At 36.8% G+C, this 19,480-nt stretch overlaps 1 protein-coding gene across 1 annotated transcript in view; it reads left to right on the top strand.

The window, feature by feature from the left end:
- scara5 (scavenger receptor class A, member 5 (putative)) overlaps nt 1-19,480 on the top strand; it is a 137,974-nt gene that overhangs the window by 57,017 nt on the left and 61,477 nt on the right. Inside the window, exons 4-7 of the mRNA XM_030128938.1 lie at nt 5,731-5,930; nt 7,626-7,804; nt 7,895-8,021; nt 10,154-10,322. Of these exons, the coding sequence (XP_029984798.1) occupies nt 5,731-5,930; nt 7,626-7,804; nt 7,895-8,021; nt 10,154-10,322 (675 nt within the window). The remainder of the gene's footprint in view (nt 1-5,730; nt 5,931-7,625; nt 7,805-7,894; nt 8,022-10,153; nt 10,323-19,480) is intronic.

Here is a 19,480-nt window from a genome sequence, read left to right as displayed (position 1 = left end):
TCTTAGTGGTTGTCATCCCATCTGGTCACTTTCTGATGCTTTGGTCAAAGGCTTTGTGGTGTTAGTTTTCCTCACCATGGGAAACTGGCAGACTGACTCTCTACTCCCTCTAGTGGTCACATAAATCCCCCGGTTTGTCACGGGAAATAATTTTCCCCTCATATCTTTACAATCCAATACACTGATATCTTTGACAGAACTTTACAGCTCTTACTCTAAACACTAATGATAACACTGGGCTACAAAAAAATGTTTTTTGCAAGTTGTCTAGGTTTTTTCAACTGAATTAGGACCATTTTGCACCGCTAAATTCAAAAAAGACATCTGTTTTTCTCAATCAGGTCAGGTTTTTTTGCTAATTTGATTTTGAAAAATTTGATCTTCTCACAAAATTGATTACATTTTTGTGACTTTATTTTTTTTATATAGTTCTCACACAAAATAGGTTTTAAGAGAAAAAAAAATCATTTTCTAACAGGATTCCTGTTACGTACAATGGTGTATTCACTGCAGATGTAGCAGAATACGTCAGGCTTATTTTTGCAAGATCTTCTAGTCGAAGCCATTTCATTCACCTGTAATATTAAAAAAACCATTCATCATAAATTGGCAAAAGTAAAATCTTCAGAACTCATTTACTGCAAGAAGTATGAAAGAATTTTGTATCATATGATGTGAAAATGTCCATAAATGTAAGCAAAAATGTTAAAAAGCCAATATGTAGCATAGTTCAGAAAGTTGACCTGATTGAGCAAAATTAATGTGATTTTTGGATTCAGCACACCAAAATGATCCTAAATCAGCTCAAAAAACTTAAACAATAAATTTGTTGTTGACCAGTGTAATTTTAGGTCTTTTTTTTTTTTTTATACAGTCAAGGAAAAAATTATTAGACCACCCTTGTTTTCTTCAATTTCTTGTTCATTTTAATGCCTGACACAACTAAAGGTACATTTGTTTTGACAAATATAATGATAACAACAAAAAAAGCTCATAGTAGTTTAATTTCAGAGCTGATATCTTGCCATTTTCCATGTTTTTTTTTTGTTTATAATAACCAAAATCACTTCAGTTCTTGAAATCAATAGCTATGGCATTGTACTGACAAAAACAGTGATTTTAGGCATTCCATGTTTTCTTTTCTGTCTGTTTTAGTCACATGATACACACAGGAGTTAGTACTTGATTGCATAACCATTATTTTTGATGACTTTTGGTGGTCTAATAATTTTTTCCGCCACTATATTTGAGAGTAGCAGTGCTACATAGAACAGAAAACACTCTGTCACATTGTATCCTTTTTCTTTTTCAGCTTTTTACTTCACCAGTGTACATAATCACTACTACATGTGCTTATAATGCAGTTTCTTAATGCTCACACATAAAATAATAATGCCCCATATAAACATATAATAAAGTCTAATAATTCAAGTAAACATCACTCATTATTGGTTCTATAAATGATGTTTCCAGGATGTTCCTCTGGCCCCAAGTGGACTATGAGTAAAACCTATATTGAGTTACCTGACAGTGACCTCTGTGGTTTGGGTGATTGAGGATGTTGTGTGCACTGATCTCGCCATGTTAACACAGCAGCTGCTTAACAGTCACCAATTAGCATGGAGCGATGGCTAATGCTGATGGATTATACCTCGAGGCGGTGAAACCAGAGGAAACAAAGTGAGACACAGTGGAAAGTCTGCTCAAATGTGCTCTGGCAACAAGATATGATTAAAAGTTTATATGTCTTCGGTGTAATAGCGCACAGTTGGTCTGAACTGTGAGAACCCTCAGCCCCCCAAAACAGGCTGCGGTTGAGAAATGAAACTCTACAACCTAAACTAGCAAAACCACACTGCGGTTCCTCTGACAAATTTTTGAAAATTTGGACACCACTCTTGGATTACATTAACACTAAGCTCTGTGCCGCCGGTCCAGCTGTAACTTTTACATCATACTTACAAGGTTATTGACACAAATGTGGCATCAGTGTGTATTTGACACTTGGGGAAAGTGTTACCCAAGAGCCAACGTTTCAGACCCAAAGTCAGGTTTTGGTTTCTTGTTTCTTCTTTTTTGTTATTGCCCTTTTGAGGACATCCTTTGGGTCATGCAGCTTCTCAACATATCTGAAATAAGCTCAGATCTTTATCTAATTACTGCACAGCATTACAATTAGATTGCACTGAAAAATAAGTCAACTGAAGTTATTTAAACTTATGCAGCCCAGTACCACTAATCCCCAGTCCATCTCAAGGGGCTTTCATATTCTGCAGAGCATCCACGGCATGCCACTCTTTTACGGTTCCAGTGTGCTTTCTGCCAGAGGTGGAGGAAGTACTCTGATCTTTTAAAAGCAGAAATAACACAATGTCAAAATACTCTGTTCCAGGGAAATGTCCTGGAGATGAATCCTTGCATGAAGGTCCAATACGTAAGATTTAAGGGGGTGTAATTGCAGGACTGGAATATAATATTCCCAATTATGCTTTCATTAGAGTGTAATCTCCGGGAAATAAAACTTTTGATTGAGGTGTTTACATCTACAGAGGGAGGGAGTCACTTCAAGAGTCCACAGTGTTGAAGAAGAAGGATTCCTAACTCTTCTTATTCTGGAAACCAGATTAGATGAAGCTAATTAACATAATCAGCATTCACATATATGACGGTGAGGCTAGAGCAATGTTTTTCAACCTTGGGGTCGCGACCTCACATGGGGTCACCTGAAATTTTTAGTAATTGATTAAAAAAATTACAAATGAAAAATAGTTTTTAATGAGTCAATATATATATCACTATGAAACACCACACACTTTTGCTAATAAAAATCAAGTTCAAATAAAATGCAGGATATAATGTCGGAGAAGGCATATCTTGATTGACCTGATCATGTGACCGCATGCGTTACTACCCTTCAACCTACCTGGACACAGTCGCAGGCAGAAAACTGGACCAAACAGAAAATGGAAAGATTTCTTCGCCCACCTGGCCCCACTAAGACATCTCCAAGAGAAAAATGTCTCAGTTTTGAATGTCTGGAGTCACCAGAAATTTGTGATGTTAAAACAGGGTCACAAGTCAAAAACGGTTGGGAACCACTGACCTAGAGTTAAAGACCTCAGCTCCAAAATGAAGCCAGTGTGTACGTATCTTAATGTGTAATACCACTGACAGCCACTAGGTGCTGCTCCAAATGGCCCTACCTCCCATAAATATTGAATCTCTCTCATTATTATTATTATTATTTTTTTTTTACATTCTGGTGGTGTTCATTTTATTTGGACCCTCCATAAATAATCTGGTCCATCGTCTTTGTCTGCTGTGTCAGGCCTTGATTGACAGGTGTGATTGACAGGTCACCCGCCTCTTGAGTTGGACTTTAAGAGCTTCAGTTAATGCAATAAAACAAAGCTTGTGCCTAACATAAGACTGTAAAATGCTTCATTACCCAAAGCATGATGATGTTTACTGCTTCACCATGATAGGGAGCTAGTGTTTAGCATTAGCTCACCTCTGACCTCTCCTACTCCTGCAGCTCCACCCCTTTTGTCCAAATATGGCCACTTCCAACTCCTAAAATCACAAAATAAAGGCTTCAAAACAACAGTTCAGAAACCACCGGTTGACATCAGACCAAAATAATAATGATCATCTGTAGCAGGAAAAATCTTTAGCTTCTTTAGCTTTAGCTTCATTAGCTGATTAACTGACTCATATCTTCCTCACCCTTCATCCCAAAAGTTATGACACCAAAAATCATTTATGTATGTAAGTGTTGAAATTAATATTAAAGCCAAAGTAATTAATCAGCAAATGTGGAACTGAACATCAAAACAACCATAAAAAATTTTTACTTTTGAGCTTATATTTTCAGAATGAATAAACCTATTATCAACCATGGAGGCAATTTATTCCTGATACCAATATTTCACAAAATATCATTATTGTATTTTGGGAACATTATTGTTGCAGCAGGTCAAAATCAGGCTCAGTACAGTTTATGTATGTCCTGTTTAATACTTAAGTCTGTAAGAATAGTTCTTTATAAAAAAAATTTCAAAGTGAAGTTACTGCATTTAAGTATTAAAGTTACTTTTAATGTATTTAAATGATGAAAAAGTACACTCTCTGCCTCAAGAATTTAGTGGAATAAAAGGAAAAACTAAATATTCGAGTTAAATGTACCATTGAATTAGATTAATGTCATAAATGAGGAAACTTATAGTAAAAATACAACAATAAATTATCAAATCCTTTTATTTTTCTGTGTTGTATTTGCTTTTAACCATGTAAAGTTTGTTTTCAGCTTTTCTCCTTTGAGATATTGTTGGTCCTCGTATTTGTTTTTTGTGGGTTTTTTTTAGAATGAAGTGTTGAGCTTTGGATAAAGACAAAGTAAACTAAGGAGGCATCTCTCTTCGAGAATGGAGATGGAATGAGTAACAGAATTAAAATATGAATTGAAATGATAGCTGTAGTCTATTGTAAATAAACAGGTTCAGTATTGTCCTGAACCTTCATAATATCAGGTCCTGCTGGGTTTTTATCTGTGTGTGTTCTTCTGAAAAATCACAGCTGCTGACAGACCATCATTTAGCAATTAAGCGCCCTCTGTAGTGGAGAGATTTCAGCTTATTTTGTTTTTCACATCATTAAGAATAAGCCTAACACACATAATGAGTGGGAATTTAGATGGTTTTGTTTTCAGCCGTGTGGCTTTGCGGCTCTTTCCTCAAACCGAAGTCACGGAGTCAGATATTTCTGGGCCTTAATCCGAGCACACACAGACTTTATGACTCTCTTAGATACGTGAAAACAGAAACATTCGTCGATAACGTTCTGTCGAGGAGCATGTGCGAAAGGACTTATCCGCTTTCATTTATTTCCCGTGTAATGCTTTTTTTTTTTTCTCCATCTGAGGTAACAAGATTTTTTTCTTAAATGTACTGGCCCCTGCTGTCCTGCAGAGAAGATGTCGTCATGGCGTAATGCTGAGGATCTGGTTTCAAAATATCTCCCGGGCTATGGAGCTGTTACCATGCAACACGCTCTCAACAGAACATGAAACAGCGAAGCTTTTTCTCATTAGCTACGGTTGAGAAGGGAGAAAAAAGAAAAGAAAGAAAGAGGTGGCCTTTATGCCGCGGCCAAAAACAAGACAAGAAAGGTTCATGTGCAATATGTTAAGTGTCAGCAAATGTGATGTTACAGCTAAATAAACACTCATGTAATTCAGATCATGCTGTTCTAATTATCTACAAAATATCCCAAAGACAAAACATGCTGCACTGTGTCTCGTTTATAATCTGCTTTTTTCTGACATTTGCTTATATTTCCTCATCAGAATATTCAGTAGAAGCACGGCTGAGCGATGTTACAAAGATGTACTCGAAATGAAAACTCAGTGCAACTTAAAGCCAATAATAAATAGCCTAAAATCTTTATATAATACGAAAAAACTTGCAAGTTCAGCCAACCTCAACACCGCTCCAATTTCCACAAAAGACTCTCATTAAAATCCAACTCTGTAAATCGATTTTTAACTCATGAAAATATTTAGGTGTTAGCAAAGTAAGCAGTTAAAGAACCGACATCTGCTCTGAGTTTAGATCCAAGCTAAAGCCAGTGATTGATAGAAACTGATCCTTAATTTGGAGACTGAATCGTTGAATCAACACCCAGAACAACCCTGTCCTTGTCTTTCTGTCCGTCTTGTCTCTCCCATCCCAGTGTCTCGGTCCCAGGTGTCTTCGCAGCGGCAGGAGGTGCTGGTGGAGAACGTGACCCGGATGTCGGAGCGGTCCCGGGTGGTCCAACAGACTATGGGCGAGGCGTCCGCTGAGGCCGACCTGCTGGAGAACATCTGGAAGCTGGAGAACCTCTTCCAGAACCACAGTGACTGGCTCCAGAGGCTGGAGATTCTCATGAAGGTAAGAAAAAATTGGATGCAGATTGAGTAGATTTTTTTAGGTATTGGAACCATTTTTTACTTTGATGTTCTAGATTTTCTCGCAAATACCTGTACTTCCTACTCCTTAAAGGGCTCACATTTTGCTAAACCCACTTTTATTAGTCTTTGGTTCATTTATTTGTGTATTTGGACCCTAACAGTTCGTAAAGTTTGAATGTGAACCCTCCAGGTGCTGCAAAGCTATCTTTATATTCATTTTGACAAAAATTGAGTGGATTTCTACAACCCGTTTTAATTCCTGCTTAATTTGTTACATTTTATAACTAGTTACGTCCTGACATTTGCACATATAAGGTCCAGACTTCCGATGAACATTTCTCTGAGTACGACATAATTGTTTATCAGCAGCAGCGGTTGTAGTAAAAACTGAAAATATGTCCAAACTTCGAACCGATTACCTGAAATGTTCAGTTGTTGGTTGAACAGGACAGAGCAGCACAGCCAACAACCTGGAGGGGGCGGGGCCTGAAGTGGCTCATGTGCATTTAAAGGGCCAGTGCTCAAAATGACCTTTCTGGTGTCATTCCTCAGAAATAGGGTTGAAGATGGACCTGTGGAGTTGAATGAATGAATAATTCAGACCCAAGCAGAGCATTTACAGTTTATGTAGACCGCAGGGAAATGTTTTAAAATGTGTAATTTCATTAAAAAAAACAAAATATTGCTCCTTTAAAGGGATTATGTGTAGTATTAGTACTGTTAAATATTAAAAAATGGCCTAAAATTATCATTAGAGTGTTTAAAATAAAGAGCTATGAAGTTCTGTCAAAGATGCTAGTTTATTACATTGTAGAGATATGAACAGATTTTATTTACAGCAACAGGTCGGGGGATTTATCTTTTTTTTTTTTTTTTACCACTAGAGGGAGTAGTGAGTCACTCTTCATACTAACACTGAATTGGGGGGGTTGGTTTATGGTATGCTGAACACTTTGGCAGTGACTGCTGGACAAATGTGGTACACCGTGCACGAATACATAATAACATAAAAACTAACATATCTAGAACCCATGGCTCCTCAAGGGTCAACGCGCTAGTGGAGTTAGATCAGTGACAGTGGATGGACACACTGGGTTTATGTTCAGTTAATGATAGATTTTGCTGAAAAAGTAACTTTTTCTTCATTTTTCTCTGTTTTGATTTAATAACTTACGAATTTACTGAGTTTTCATGAGTATCTAAATTAAGTATAGGAAATTAGATATAGGAAAACACATGATTTACAGTGAAAAGTGAAAAATATATTGGATAATATTATAATAAATGGTGATAAATCACTTAAGAAAAGTTAAATAGAGAGAAAAATTCATTTTGGAACTGCCACAAAACTAGCCCTGGGTCTTTTATGGGTAAAGGAGAAAATAAATGACCATATGTCTTGATGCTAGCAGTGCCTTCCAATTCAACTGAAAATGTGCAAGTCGACATTCAGAAGGTGGAAGAATTAATACTGAAAATGCTATGTCTTTCTTCTAAAATCAGAGCATAAAGATGGCACAGATACAGTCATTACATTCTTTGAAACCACCTCTGCAACCACCTACAGACAGAAGAAACCGAACAGAAATCACACATTCTCAACAGTGTTTTTAATCTATTCGTGGCTGTACGTGAGCAGAAAAGTGAACCTGATGTTATGTTCTGTTCCTCACAGGGTTTGGAGGTGGAGTTGAGAAGCATGCAGGGTCATTCCCTTCAGTCCGAGGGCTACCTGGTGCAACTGGACGACCGGTTGTCCTCTTTAAGCAACTCCGCTGGCAGAAACCTCACCAGTTTGACTGCAGAGGTGGCCCGGACCTCCATGTGGCTCCGAGACCAGGACCTTCTACTCAGGTGATCACTCAGAAAACGCAGTGCTGTACTGAAATTAGAGTTTAACCCATTCAAGCAAATCAAGGGGGAAAAAATTCTTATCTCTCGTAGGGAAACCTCAGGACACATGAGCAACCTGAGAGAGAAACTGGATGAAGTTAACTGGACGGTGGGAGCTGTCAATCACACCTTCAGCAACGACATCAGCGTTCACCACCTAAAGATACAGGACCTGCAGGTTGGAGTTCTGATCACAGTTTCTGCAAATATCTAATAAATAAGCCTAATAAATAAGAGTCATGAATGTCCTGCACCTTTCTGAAACCTAGATGAACACATGATAGTTCAACACTGTTACAAACGTTCACTACAGAGCCTCTGAACGTCCAAATGGGTCATATTTGATGACCATGAAAAGATGACAAGCTAAATTTTATGCCAATTATTTACATGTATTGATAGGATTAGTGGATCAACAGGTATTAAACAGTTTAAGTCAGTGGATGTTTGGGTCTTTATCAGGGGTGTAAGAAAACATCGGTTCCACAATATATGGAGATATTTCATGATGCTGTATTGATATTAAAAAGTACTGTATCGATATTTTTAAGTATTTATTCAAATGAAAACATAGCAGAGATTAATTTTTGTTTTTCTTGTTTATCATGCTCTTTTATTTCTGTATTCACAAGGGTATTTTGCTCTGTTGTTTGTACCAAGTTATTATCGTTAACAAAAACTAGCGAAATGATAAAAACTACAATTGAAAAAACATTTTCGTTAACTGAAATAAATAAAAACTATAATTAAAAGAAAAAAAAAAGATAATTAACTGAAACTGTATTGTGTGCTTACAAAACTAATTCAAATGTATAAAAGTTATGGATAAAATTCTCTTCGTTTTCATCTTTGTCAGTGTCGGATTGATATGAAATCGATTTATTTTGCTTGACCAGTTTTAGCTGGGGGTACTATATGGCACTTCACGGTCCGTCACTTGTCATTTAGAGCTGCCTTCTTGTCCTCACTCTACTTGGCAACATGGAGACTAAAGTTGGAAGAAAGCAGCAGAGTCCTGTACGGGATTTATTTGGATAGGATGGTGAGGAAGATAAAAGATATGAAAAAACTAAAACTAATACTAAAACTATACTAAAACTAAAACTAAGCATTTAGAAAAAAAGAAAACTACTAAAAACTAGCAAACCTGCTCTAAAAACTAATTAAAACTGAATCACAAAAAAAAGTCAAAACTAAATAAAACAAAACTATCATGAAAAATCCAAAACTATTATAACCTTGGTTTGTATACTACAAAAGTATTATTATGATATTGCAGGTCATACATGGAGTTTTTTGAAATTCATAATGGTTACTTCAAGCATCCTAAAAGCACTTTTTACTGTCTGAAAGAGGCAGATGTTAGTTTTTGTATTGGAAATGCACAAAAATAATGTCCTGATATTGGATGATTCAGGGACTGAACACTATGCGTTCTTTTCACAACCATTAGATTGTGAACATTTAAGCAGGATCTTAAACTGTAATGTTCGTAAAACCTTATTTATTTATTTATTTAGTTATTTGTGTGATTTTTGTACTGGTAAACTCACCTGTTAAAACTTTATTTATCCAAATGCAGCACTTTAAGTTTTTCCAGGAAATAATCTTTAAAAAAAAGAAACAAATCAAAAATATCTCCTTGTTAACAGTATCGTGATATATCACGATAGTTTGTGATATATCATGATATATCGTGATCTTAGTATTGTGATTTGAATCATACCGCCAAATTCTTATTTATTTATTTAGAACATGAAAAGTAACAAAATAAAACAAAACTAAGCAAATTAAGACAAAACAAAATAACATTTAAATGAACAGAATCTATCTTCAAGTACGTGCAATACGCTCTTGCCAATACACACCCCTAGTCTTTATGGTTTAAGTTAAATGTAATAAGACTGCAGTATTTTTAAATATCCATTTTCTATACTGTTGTAACTCTTCCTTATTTGGAGCTGCATATTGAACCCTCCATCTCAGCTGCCAGGCGTCTTCTATGAATCTCGCCAGAACAAAAGTCTCCACATTAAAAATCCATTTTAACACCTCGGTGTCCAACATCCAAAACAAACCAGGAGTCTTAGGTTGGATCTCCTCAAATAAATAATCCTTCAAGTCACTGTACAAAGGGCAACGGAATATGAAATGAAACTCCTAACACCAACAGCACCAGTATAAACAAGCGTTGCTCTTCAGGAATGTCTTTTATGTACAAGTGGAAAAATGCTGAAAGCTCAAGAGTCACATACTTTTGTCTTTGTTGGTCGTGTTAACCCTCCATATACTGGTTCTCCTCTTTTTCAGATCCAGATCAGCAACATAACCGAGGACACCAGCAGTTTATGGGTCACCCACGTCCATACGGAGGCCCAGCTGAGGAACGAGATGGAGATCCTCAACACAATCACCGAGGACTTGAGGCTGAAGGACTGGGAACACTCCATGGCCCTGAAGAACCTCACCATAATAGAAGGTCAGACTAAAAGCCATGGTCACACATTCAGCGGTGGAAACGGGTTCAGGTGCCAGACTGATTTTGGGCTGTTAATTCAATAAAGAGATGGTAATGCTCTAATGGGACACTTCCACACTTCAGTTTTGCCTAATTAGGCGCCGAAGGGGCTCTTAAACATTCCGAGCGCCTCACTCGTCGATCCCCAGAGCGCCCTCGAGGTTGGCTTCAGAACTGAAAACTATTGTAGCGTCTTCCAGGTCAAAGCACTTTAAACATCTCAGTTCACAGTTAAAACTTGGCTAAATTTTATATAATTAATTGGCTTTTTCAGTGTCAATGTGGTGAGATGTTATCATGGAAAAGAAAAGTAGTATCCAACTGAAATTTTAACTTTTCAACAACATCTTCACAAATTTTCACATTTCTGATTTTACGTGCAAATTAGACAAATAAAATGTGTAAAAGCAAAAAATAAGAACGGAACAGAACAGTGTTTCTTACTCTTCGTAGTCATGCCAACTATCTCATCATTTTTTAGATTTCGTTCTTCTGAAGGATGTAGCCTCTTACATCTGTGTTGCCATGGTAACACTACGCAACCAATATATCAATATATACATCAGCGTAACCAGAAGAACATTATCTAAAAGCTAAAACACCCCAAAACTATTTTTTGCAAACAGTCACAACTCGAACAACAAGTAATTAAATATCCAAAACAATCTAACAGTTTGATACCAATGTATGTCATGAATAATTTAATAAAACGATAAACCAACAAGACGATCTTTGCAGCACTAAGTTAACACTATGAATGAGACAAAGAAGAGCGAAAATAAAGATCTGATTGTGAAGCATAGATTGTGAATTGTGTCTGATCTTTGCTGTTTTCTGATCATAACTTGGTGTTGTATGAATGAAGTTTCTACTCTTGGCTAATTCATTGTTTTGTGATACATGTAAATAATTCAGAATAAAAATGAATGGCTCAATTTTTAACAGGTTTGCTCTTCCAGTAAATATTCATATTATATCGCAACTTGAGTCTCCTGAATTTTCACCCAAAATTATCTAAAACTTTAAACTCATCACTAGTGCAGCCTCCACCTGGAGACAGACCGAATAAGACTACAGAGGAAACAAAAAATGTTGCATATTCCACCAAATCACAAAGAGGTCCATTCCCACAGGACTAATATTATCACCTCTGTGTTCACAGAAATAGGGGAGGTAATATACACCTGTGGTTACAGTTACTACAGTTTACCTGAGGTTCACAGGTAGCACTAGTCCTGTGGGAGTGGGGCTTAAGTTCCAGCTTACAGTACATCTAGTGTTCTATAGCCCCCCTGAGGTGGCAATAAAATGAAAATGACATGCAGCTAATTTGATAACAGCTACCCATCTTAAAAACCTTAAGGCAGAACTTGCTCTAGTGAAAATTAATTCTGCACTAGATTTATGTATTGTTACAAATAGGTTACCACATATTATTGGCATGCATAGAACCATAGAGTCTGTACTGATACATGAACCGTCGCAGGATGAATCATGGGAAAAACACATGTATCAGCAAAGAAATGCAATTTAATTCAATTCAATTCAGTTTTATTTGTTGAGCTCAATATCACAACAGGGGTGGGACCTTTCTGTGTGGAGTTTGCATGTTCTCCCCGTGTCTGCGTGGGTTTTCTCCAGGTACTCCGGCTTTCTCCCACCATCCATAGACATGCACTGATAGAATAATTGGTTAATCTAAATTGCCCATAGGTGTGAATGTGAGAGTGATTGTTTGTCTTTATATGTCAGCCCTGCAATGAACTGGCGACATGTCCATGGTGTAGCGAAGTAACGATATGAAAATTTCATTTCACAGTTATTGTGGCCAAAATTATCATGGTTATCATTATTATCGCAGTATTGTTGAAATTGTGCTCAAAATGTTCAAAAAGTACTTACAAACACACTGCAATAATTTAACCAAGTTGTATTTTGAAGAAAAAAAAACAACAAAAAAACCCCAACTAAAATATGTGACACAATGTACTTTCTGTTGCAGAAACATTCAAGTATTAACTCTTAGTGGTCTGAGCCTATTTTAGCTGTTTTTCAATACTTTTGATTTTTCCTTTTTTACTATATACAGAAATGTTTACTATACCCATATTTACCTCCACCAAGGAGGTTATGTTTTTGCCAGGGTTTGTTTGTCTGTTTGTTTGTTTGTTTGTTTGTTTGTCTGTCCGTTAGTGTGCAACATAACTCAAAAAGTTATGGACAGATTTGGATGAAATTTTCAGGGTTTGTTGGAAATGGGATAAGGAAGAAATGATTCAATTTTGGTGGTGATCGGGGGTGGGGGGGCCCACGGGGGGGGCCCACTGATCAGCCTTGGCGGAGGTCTGCGCTCTCCGAGTGCTTCTAGTTGGTATCTTTTTTTTCAGAACAACTTCATTTATATCATCTGTCTATTATTTTTTTCACTTTAACCAACTACATCAACATAAAAGGCCAGAAAACACAAAAAAATATATAAAATCCGATTTGAAAAATGTATATACTTTATTGCATAAATAACACAAAGATGCTTAACAAACCTTTTCAAAGATTTTAAAAGTGAATATTGGTTCCAAATATTAGGTATAGAAAATCAAAATTGTAATAAATTAAAACTATACTCAGATATTTGACATAAAAACATATCTTCACATAGGTGTTTTCTCCGGAAAAGTGCAGTAATCAAACACGGTTATCATGATAATTAGAATTTAAATGGTAATATTAACCGTTGGCAATTTTACCGCGGTTTATCGTTTTACCGGTAATCGTTACATCCCTGCTAGGGTGTACCCCGCCTTCACCCATAAGTAGCTGAGATAGGCTCCAGTGACCCTAGTGAGGATAAAGCGGATTCAGATAATGAATGAATGAATGAATATCACAACAAGGTTGCCTCACAGGGCTTTACAGAATTTGTTGAATATAAAAATAAGCAACAGTCAAATAAACACTCAATGCAGCAAATGGATTAACGTCTCAGGCATCCCCCGTCCTTAGACCCTCCTTCTCAGCAAGGAAAAACTCCAAAAACCCAGTGGGAAAACAGAAACCTCGGAGAGAACCACAGTGAAGGAGAGATCCACTCCCATGGACGAACAGGCTGTAGACATGACCAGGACTGACAGACGTCCATTTACTGATGTAGTTCCAGTCTGTAAGGATGCAGTAGGGTGGGGGGGGGGCAAGTGAGGGGGTCCATTTAGTCAAATGAGGGTGAGGGAGGAGGTCAGGGGTCACAGGTCTGGACAGGGGCACAGATGAGTCACCTCAGGTCCTGTCGTCATTGGGCCGCAAGCGGCTACATCTGAAACAGGAGTGGGGAAAAGGGGACACCCAATAGTTCCTGTTAATAGTCTTGCTGCTGTGTTTTGAAGCAGTTGAGAACTTTTTAGAGAACTTTTTAGGACATGCTGTGAGTAGGGAGTTACCAGTAATCTAATCTAGATGTAATGAAGGCATGGATCAATTTTTCAGCATCATTTTTAGACAGAATATTCTAATTTTGGCTATGTTACGCAGGTGGAAGAAAGCTACAATGCTTTCTTTTGCTGAAAATGCAAAATGAATTACATTATGTGCACAGTGGATTGTGTTTAAAATGCACTGAAATACACGCATGGAAATGTCAAAGTAAAAGATAAGACCATACAGAGTAGAATAAAGTGCATTTACAGCAAACAATAGATAAAATAAGAGAGATGAAAAATAAATAATAAACATGCAGCTGTCAGGCTCCACAACAAAAACTGCTCCAAAAATTCTGTGCAATAAACAGTACAATAAACCGTGTAATAAACTTGTGGCATGATCAGCATGTGCACAGCTGTAAATAGTGTATATAGGTTCTTGATTTGTGTTTATCTTGATTTTGCACTTGTTTTGCTCTTGTGTGCTTTTGTACTTTGCTGCTGTTAACATGGAATTTCCCCTTGTGGGACTAATAAAGGCGTAGCTTATCTTATCTTAAAATCTCAGTCAATTACATACATTATGCATGTGAAATGTGGATATTAATGACTAATAATCAGAGGATAGAATGGGCAAGAATTAAGTACATGACAGAATAAAGTGCAGATTCACAGCAAATGATAATAACATAAGAAAGATTAAAAAAACTTGCAACAAGCTGAGCTCAGAGAACATGTAAATGAGTACTCACTGTGAGTACATGAGAACTGTTTCTTGTATAATGAAGCCCTTTGGGTGGAACACAAGCGCTGCAGAACAATGTTGTTGAACACTCGGTGGAGCCAGAACATGTTTGCAGTGTGATTGAATTCAAGTGACCCTAGCATGCAAACGTGATTTTACACCGTGGGACTTCTTCCCTGGGGTTTTGAATGTTCTTACTCCAATCTGTCCAGACCTGATTAGGCCCGACGTGGTATAACTCTCGCTGCCAGGGTACCAAATGACTTCCCTGGCTTGTTAAAATCAGAATAGGAATGCCATGATGTAATGCTGGCAGGGGACGCGGGCCGAGCTGATTGATGGCAATCTAAACCGAACAGGACCCCTGATCTTGTGTCTGCTTTACATGTGGGTGGGATGCCGTTTCTGCTCAGCCTGGAAACAATTGTGGGTTAAATTTAGACGCTTCATCCAAAATGAAAACTCAGCCACTCAGCTCTGTCATTAGTTTTAGCTCTGCTGCCCATTTGTTTGTTGTTAGCTCGCAGTCACCTTCGCCAAGAAAAGTTTTACATCTCTATCCATGTTTATCCTCGTCTGTTCTCTTCTCCTCTCTGTTTCGTTCAGTTCATTTGCCTTTAATTCTCCTGTGACTCACACGGAGATGGTCATGTTACCACACATGTTACTTATTTTATTAAGGGTAAAGAAACATGAGAGACGTTTTAAAACATCACCTAAAGTCTTCGTTTTTGCCTCCTCAGGTAATAAATTACTGTATAACATCATCAGTTGGTGTCAGGCTTGGGTTTTCAAACGCTAATGCCAAAATTTTAGCACTGATGTCATCAATTCTTTATATTCTGTTGTAAAAACAGTGACAGAACAGCTGTAAAATCAGCTTTTTTATAATGATACAGTCCCAGAACAGCTAATAAATGGAGGTTGTTATAAGAAAGTCACCTCCTGCTCTAGGGTTGAAAACTTTATATTTTAACTCCCAAACTAATATGAATCTTTAAAGAAAATGTTAATGTGAACATGGACATGTGCCTGACAGCTGGTCACACTCTGCTGAGGTAGATTATGTGTTACAACCACTAAACAGGCCTTGTGGTGAGATGCATTTGTCAAAGTAGGAGCAGGGTTTGGACTTTAATAGAAAACAAAGCTTAAATACATCATAATTATAGTCTTCTTTAATCCCTGATTGTGACTGATTATGTTGTTGTTTTTAAAGAGTAGTTGGACAAGTTTATTAAGGAGAAAGTCCAAAACATGTTTAGGTTTTCAAAGTTTTGTCATAAATATTGATTAAAGGGAAACTCTAGGAACTTATTTTCATATTTATGCAAAGTTTTGTCCCAAAATGTGATCAAAACCATTCAAAATGTCCTGATTTTGGGTCCAAAAACACTGCATTTCTACACTGTTAAAGAAAATCTTTGCTGTCTTTTTTTGTGCACTATTCATCTAAAGCACAGGTGTCAAACATGCGGCCCGGGGGCCAAATGCAGCCCCTGGGATGAATTTGTAAAATGCAAAAGTTACACTGGAGATATTAAAAATCAAGGATATTAAAATAATTTTAGGTGAGTTCAATCTAAAGTGGGTCAGACCAGTAAAATGCTATTATAATAACCTACAAATAATGAAAACTGCAATTTTTTCTCTTTGTTTAAGTTTTCAAAAAGTTAAAATTACACAAAAATGTTAACATTTACAGACTAGCCTTTTACAAAAAATGTGAACATCCTGAAATGTCTTAACAGTACTCTAATTTTAACAATATTCTGCCTGTTACTAAATGTTTTGTGTATTTGTAGATCCACTGTGATCTATAAGTTATAATGCACATGAACAAATTATAAACTAAGACGTAATATTGTTAAAATTGCGCTTATTTTTTAAAAAGAATTTTCAGATTCATATTTGTTCATGTTATGTTCAAGTACTGTTCGTAGATGTAAACATTTTCAGTAGAATAGAATGAATAGAATAGAATAGAATAGAATTGTACATATGTATAATGACAATAAAGGCATTCTATTCTATTCTATTCTATTCTATTCTGTTCTATTCTAAACATTTTCATTATGGAATTGACTTTTTTCACTCAAAAGCATAGAGTAAACTTTGGAGTCGACATTATTTATAAGTTGTTATCCTATTATTCATATTATTTTACTGGTCCGGCCCACTTTATAAAATATTAGACTGTATGTGGCCCCTGAATTGAAATGAGTTTGACAGCCCTGATCTAAAGTATTCAATTTTAACTTAACCTTAAAATAACGGCTTCTAATGAAACACACCCCTTCTTTTCTCCTCTCTTCTTCACATACATCATCCCATATTCCCTAGTTTAGTGTTTAATTGGCATGAAACGAGCGCCGTCTACTAGAGTTTCACAACTATCTGTCACGTTGACAGTAGTATGTGTGTGTGTTAGTAGGTTCATTTGTCTACATAGTTTCACAAGAATGCCAGCAAATCCTTGTCCCTAAACCAGAACATTTGCCCTGCGTCAGTGCCTTCTTTTGATTCTCTGGCTGCTTTTCAGATTGAGGGCGTCTAAAACCCTATAAACTGTGTTGCATTGTTCGCACACAGTTCATTCAAAAGGTGAAAACAACCCGAATCACTCTCTCAAATGATTTGTTCATTTCTAAATTCAGTTGAGCCGGAGACCATTCTTCTCTTCAAGCTAATAACTAAATGTAGCATAGCATGACCAACGGCCAAATTCTTTACATGAATACAAACACACACTCATTGCTCATTGTTTTCACTGTATTTCACCCCTCACTTTTCGGCAGCTCCTCCCACTTCACCCAAATATGGGCACTTGTTTACATTTTTTCTCATCTTGAAGGTTCCTAGAAGTCTATTAAACTGGGTTCCCTAAGATAGCAATTACAAAGAAATGGAGCAAGGTAGATCCGCCCAACCAGGAACAGTGGATGGGGATTGTAGAAGAAATCTGCATAATGGAAAAGTTGATTCACGGTCTGAAATTACAAAAGGCACAGTTTGAAGAAAAATGGGGAAAATGGACTTTATTCAGAACCTGAAACAGTGACAAAAACAAAGCAAAAAAGGAATAACTGAGAACGCAAAGAATGGATGGACTATTAATAATGTGACTCCCAAACAGTGTTGTTATTGTTATTGTTAATAAATGTTGAAAATATCAGTAACAATTAAAGTAATAAAAAAAAAAACAGGGTTCCCGTGGGGTCTTAAAGTCTTAAAAGTCTTGAATTTACAAGTCTGCATTTAACACCTTAAAAAGTCTTTAAAAGGTATTACCGTACTTTCTGGGCTATAAAGCGCACCGGAATATAAGCTGTAGGTGTCCACGTTGTGACATGAGATATTTACACAGAAAGATGGTAAACAGAAAGATTATTTAAATATTTATGTACATACCTTAGCTGCTTTTTTTCCAAACAGTGCTTGTAACACGGCAGTAAAACGGCAGGAACACGGCTGGTTCAAAAACCCTGAAAAGTCAGTGATCACTGTCTTCATCTTCCTTCTGCGCATTGAAACCACTGTAGTCGTCTTCTTCAGTGTCGGAGGTAAACAGCCTCAAAGGTCTCCATCACACTCCTTCTACTTCTCTCCTCTGTTGTTGCTCAATGGCGTTTCCGTGCTGCGGCTCTATTTCCTTCTTAGACAGACACATCGATTGCTTTTAACTTAAAAGCTGCAAAATCTGCATTTCTTTGTGTGTTTTCCATGATGAGGGTTTGTGCATGACACGCAAAATGATTGTTAAAAGTTAAGACTAAAACTTCTCCTCTCCGCATCACCTCTTCCACCTGTCTGTCTCACTTTTGCGCTTCCTGCTAGAGCGCCCCCTGGTGGCTGTTAGCCCGTACAAATCTATACTCGAGCTGCATTGCTGTATAAGCCGCGGGGTTCAAAACGAGAAAAAAGTAGCGGCTTATAGTCCGGATAGTACGGTACATTTGATATGGTAGGTCTTACGTTATGTTTCCATAAAATTATTTACTGTATTGTGTTTAAATGTGTCTGTTAAATGTCCAAGCTGCAAAGAAAGTAATGTTAGTTGACTCAGTTCCAACCTGACAATTTATATAGAAATTAGGAACCAGTTAGAGCTAACTTTGCAGCCCCTGGTTAGAACACTGGAAAAAATCTGAATCTTACCAAGTGTATTTTTCTCATTTCTAGTCAAAATATCTCATCACACTTCAAATAAGACATTATCACCTGAAGAGTAACCTTTCAGTGAGATTTAAGAACTTATTTTTAGACAATAGATCTTGAAAATCTTATTTCAAGAAATCTTACCAAGATAGTTTTCACTTGTTCCACTGGCAGATTTTTTGCTTCTATTAAGCAAAAAAAAAGAGAAATCTTGAATTAAGCAAAAAAAAATATGCCAATGGAACAAGTGAAAATTATCTTTGTAAGATGTCAACTTACTGTTAGAACAACAAGCAAGTTTTAGTAACAAAGATGAACATTGTAACAATATCAATACCAACATTAAAACATTACTTCCACCTGTTACATGTTCTAACCAGAAGGAAAAAAACCACCCAGGAGAGATCCCATGCCCCCCCCCCCCCCAAGTTTGAGAAACACCGTCTTAGAGAGACAGCTTTTAAGATGTCAGTTGAAGTTTTTTAAAGCATCAGCAAATATGGCTCTGAAACACTAAGCCTAGTAAAAGACTATGCATATTTTTGGGAAGAACTGAAAAAACAGCTTTTGTCATCAACAGAAAACATGTTAGATTTCACTTTCTTCACTCCTCCATCCATATTTAATTAAAAATTGAAATATAACTTAAAATTGTAAGTACTTATAAAACCACTTGTACCATCAGGGTCATAAAACAGAGATTAACTGTGTCTACAACGCCCCGATTTTATGATATTTTTCTTTCTTCTGTGTTTTGTTTGTCAAATTTCGTCATCGGAGCCTTGGAGATTTCTAGATTCTGCCAG

This window comes from Sphaeramia orbicularis, chromosome 24, assembly GCF_902148855.1.
Source record: "Sphaeramia orbicularis chromosome 24, fSphaOr1.1, whole genome shotgun sequence".
In the NCBI taxonomy this organism is placed as follows: Eukaryota; Metazoa; Chordata; class Actinopteri; order Kurtiformes; family Apogonidae; genus Sphaeramia; species Sphaeramia orbicularis.
This window is presented reverse-complemented; position numbering and strand designations above follow the sequence as displayed.